Source organism: Nymphaea colorata, chromosome 9, assembly GCF_008831285.2.
Source record: "Nymphaea colorata isolate Beijing-Zhang1983 chromosome 9, ASM883128v2, whole genome shotgun sequence".
NCBI classification, from domain to species: Eukaryota; Viridiplantae; Streptophyta; class Magnoliopsida; order Nymphaeales; family Nymphaeaceae; genus Nymphaea; species Nymphaea colorata.
In genome coordinates this window covers 18,034,395-18,038,943 of record NC_045146.1, presented here as the reverse complement: position 1 = coordinate 18,038,943, position 4,549 = coordinate 18,034,395, and the positions used below count along the sequence as shown (strand labels likewise).

The 4,549-nt window shown below is 44.8% G+C and overlaps 1 protein-coding gene across 1 annotated transcript; it reads right to left on the bottom strand.

The window, feature by feature from the left end:
• Positions 1–332: 332 nt before the first annotated feature.
• LOC116260378 (cytochrome P450 86B1-like) lies at positions 333–2,324 on the bottom strand. The gene has a single exon (XM_031638682.2). It carries the CDS (start codon positions 2,252–2,254, stop codon positions 650–652), a length of 1,605 nt encoding a protein of 534 aa, XP_031494542.1. The 5' UTR covers positions 2,255–2,324; the 3' UTR covers positions 333–649.
• Positions 2,325–4,549: the final 2,225 nt, after the last annotated feature.

Genomic DNA, 4,549 nt, shown 5'->3' with positions numbered 1-4,549 from the left:
TTTATAACTTGCATGTTTTGAGAAATTTCAATTTTTTAGTGTCTTGATTCATATGAAATCCAATCTGTACATCCAGACAACCGGTTATCATAATATATTTTCTAAGATTTCAACCAAGGAATCTGGATGGCCTTTTCTTAAGTAACTTAAGGTTGAAATATGCGATGCCGTCTCTCTCTCGATTAGATGAAAATGAGAAATCTTCTATCGTTGGTCTGCGCTTCATTAATGCGCGTTCGATCGGCTAGCTGCTTAAAGATCAGTGTCTGGAAACTTGTACCATTTAAATTCCGAACAGAAAGCCACAAGGATCAAGAAAAAGAACATCTATATGAATTTATTCAGCCATGCATTTGCAGCCCCAAACAATAACTCCAATCTTTTTTCCCACTTCTTTTTCTTTTTGAAACAAAACTTTATATCCTTCAGTTTAAAGACACGCTTTGAAGTTTAAAACCATACATGATCTACACAGGCAGTAGCTTTGCACATATTTTTTTCACTCTATCGAAACACCAAGAGCGATAGTATAATGGAAGAAAGCTAAATACCAAGGGACCTTTCCACGTTCATGAGATTCTTTCTGATCATGAACCCGTTCATGGAGGAAGGACCCATACAACACTGCATCTGATGAATGAGTGGATCTCTAATGAGTTGACGGCTCGCTTCTCTTCTTCACCTTCACCATTAGGCCATGCTTCATGGACATAATGACAGAAGGCTTGGGCACAATTGGGTGGCTCTCTATGACCTTGATTTCAAAGTTGAGCAGAACCTGAGCCGCTGCGTATTTCATCTGCACAAACGCCATCTCCTTCCCCACGCACGTCCTCGGTCCGCCATTAAAGGCCAGAAACCTGAAGTCGCTAATTTGCTGCTTCTTGAGCCTACCATCTTCGTCGAGCCACCTCTCCGGGACGAACTCCAAGCAGTCCTTCCCCCACACCCACTCCATCCTCCCCACCGAGTAGATGACGTAGAGAATCTTCACGCCCGGCTTCACCACGTCGCCGCTGGGGAGGACGTCCTCCTTGAGGACGCTCTTGTGCCCAATGGGGACGGAAGGGTAGAGCCTCAGGCTCTCGCAGAGGGCAGCTTGGAGGTACACCATTTTCTGGAGGTCCTCGTGGGTGAAGGACTGTTCGCCTTCTTTCTTGTCGCGGACAATCGTGGCGAGCTCCTCCAGGAGCCTGGCCTCGATGTCGGGGTGCTTGGACAGGAGCCAGAAGAACCAGCTGAGCGCGACGCCGGAGGTGTCCCTTCCGGCGATGAGGAAGTTGACGCAGGTGTCTCGGAGAAACTTCGAGTCGCCCTCCGACATGGCCATGTAATTGGAGAGCAAGTCATCGCCGACGACTGGACTGGCGCCGGAGCCGGCGGCGCGCTGGGAGTCGAGCAACGCCTTCCTCTGGGCGAGCTGGTCATCGACGAAGTTCTCGACGACGGCCATGGACTTGGCGAACTGGCGCTCCTTGCCGAGCTTGAGGAAGCGGAGGAGGCGCCACCAGTTTTCAGGGAGGGCGTGGCGGAAGAGGATGGACTCCATGGCGTCGTCGATGGCTTTCGCGAAGGGAACGGTGGGAAGGCCGACGGAAAGGCAGCCGGGGTTGTTCCCAAACACCGCGGTGCATGTGCTGTCGAAGGTGAACCTGAGGAACACGTCCTGGAGGTTGATGGTCTCGCCGGACTGGGCGGCGTGGTTGAGGAGCGGGACCAGCTTGTGGCGGACCATGTCGTCGGAGGTCCGGCCGACAAACTGCCGGAAGGGTTTGCCATGGACGAGGGTGCTAGCCACCTTCCGCTGGGCCTTCCAGGCGTCGGCGTCGGAGTTGAAGATGCCGTGGCCCATCAAGTCGCGGAAGATGTCGTCGAACTCCTCGCCTTTTGGGTAGTTGCCGAAGTTGGTCTTGAGCATGTACTCGATGTTTCTCGGATCACTGGTAACCAAGTACTCCATGCCGCTGAACCAGGGGCCTCTGAAATACAAGGTTCCGCCGGTGATGCTGAGCCCCTTGGTGGTCCACTCGTAGAGGTCGTGGATGTTCAAGAGCGCAGCCGGCAGCATGCCCACCAGAGGCCAGTCGACGACCAGCTCGTCTCGTTGCTTTCGGTACGTGTGTATGAGGTAGAGGCAGACCGCGGCCACAATCGCCTCCGGCCACCGGAAGTTAGACAAGAGCTCCATCAGCCGCGGCAGCAACTGCGTGTCCGCCGCCGGCCACCACGATGTCAAGATCTCTGACCCCATCATCTCTCTAAAGCCAAGGGTGGGAGCAGAGGGGATAGTGAGGCGTGGTAAAGTTGGGGAAACTAGAGTGGTATAAATAGAAGGGAGTGATTTGATTATGGGGGGAAGATATAAGAAGACTTGCTAGGGAAGGAAGGGGTTATATTTTAGATATAACGGCTCAGCTAACCCCCGTTGGGGCGAGGGAGGGGATGGCTAACAACCCATTTGACTCTCATTAAGGGCAGACGCAGTTGGTTGTGCTCGCCACCAGTTTTACTGCCGCTCCCCGTAGCACCCAACCTCAACTATAAGCACCAATATCAACTATAATTCTATGGACACCTTTCCCTAGGAGCCTGCCTTGGTTGGCTATAATATCAAAATATGAAGCCACGTTTCATAATATGTTGAACTCATATATATATATATATATATATATATATATATATATATCAGCCGAATAAAACGAGAAAATATATTTTCTTTTTTTTTTTTGTAAAAACATTACTACCCACACAAAACCTCACCATTTAAATCTCGCAAAGGATATTTACCGTGATGAAATATGATCTCTTTTTAGGTTAGGTATGCTGTCATTTTTATTTAAAAAGAATAATTTCGCTCAGAGGCTTACAATTTACTTATAATTCAAAAAACCGATTGTATTTTGCTGTCACGCTTCTTGTAATGTCTATCAAATAAAGATTTGAAAATGCCCTTCCATTAACAAGAAAAAATAGTAGATAAAATGCCAAAAACGTGATTGAGAGAGGGACGGCAATGTTGAAAGAGGTTGCAGCTAATGTTTTGTTATTTATCAAGTTAATGGCATTTCACAGCTTCAAGCTTTTATTTAATAGTTCTCTAGTTAAGCCTTTATATAAAAAAAAAAAACCACAAAAATATGGTGTTCTTTTCAAATTGTTAACAAAATAGGCTTGAAATTAAAAAGAAAACATCGTTGTCATATATATGCACATTTTCTTCTATATGTTTTTTCCACGATGTGGGAATTAGAATTAATTCCTGTTGATATACTTTTATCCACATGGGAAAGAAAGAAACACCTGTACACGCCTTTATATGCTACAGGATTGTACATTTTACTTGAGACCTCTATTTGGCAGTTAGAAACAAGAAAGAGGCTCTTTCTGAAGAATCAAAATAAGCGTTTTCAGAATTATGGAGAAAAAATGAGGCGCTTAAGTAAAAATTTCCAAATCCTTTCCATTTTTGATCTGGTTTGGTGCCGGTCGTGCACCTATTTACTCTCCCTCCGCCTGTCACTGACGTGCAGAATCTCCCCAAATATAAAGTTTGTTGAAAATCAGTACCTCCTTCATCTAACAGAATAACACGGTACCGTAGAATCACCGGCGGCGAAATGCTTTTCCGGCCGGCGTATCCATCAATTCATTCTTCGTTTACCGCTCCGATTTCTCCACTGTGCATGGCCGTCTCGGTCCAAAAGTGGCTCACAGGTGGCTTTAAATGACTAAAATGCCCTTTATGAGATCGAGTTGTTGCGTGCACACCCTTATGCAGCACGCATAAGGGTATTTTTTTAATTTATTTTTTGTGAATTAATGTCCATTTTAAACTTTTTCGTAAACAATTTTTACCTTTTTAGTTTTATTTTTTTTTACTTTAATTAGGGTCATTTAGGTAATTTCACACTGACGTGCATAATTTTCCGTGCGTAGTGTATATATAAACCATTTCTATAGCTCATAGCCCTTAGAGTTAAAAAAAAAAAAATTTGGGTAGTGATTACAAAAAGCGCTGAGACGAGAGGTGTTTCTAAATGAGATGAAGGTGATTATTTTTGTTCGGAACTTTTACTCTTGTTAAAAAATTAACTTTTTTTTTATTCTTCCAACTTTGTATTTGTATGGGGAGTTCTTTCTTGTCGCTTGTATTAGGTTCAAGGGTATTTTGATCTTTTGATGGGGTACCCATAGGTTTTCGGGTGAGCAAGAGGGTCATCCCACCGCTCGAAGCGAGGCTCGAAAGCCCTCCCTCCCCCCATTCTTGGGGCCTCTTAGGGTCCTGAGCTGCTTTGATGTAACAAGAGACAAAAGTATAACACCCATGAGAATTGAACTAAAAACCTGCCGAATTTATTTTGGATAACAATAGTCATCAAATTTTGCACCTCCATACATTTGTAACTTACATTCTTCAAAAGTTTTTACAGAGGTTTATATTAATAAGGTTTTTTGGAACTTTTTTGTAATGGAGAATTCATCCGTCTTCTCAATAAACACTATCAGATAACTTGAACAGTGTATTTAATCATGCCTACCCAATGCATCA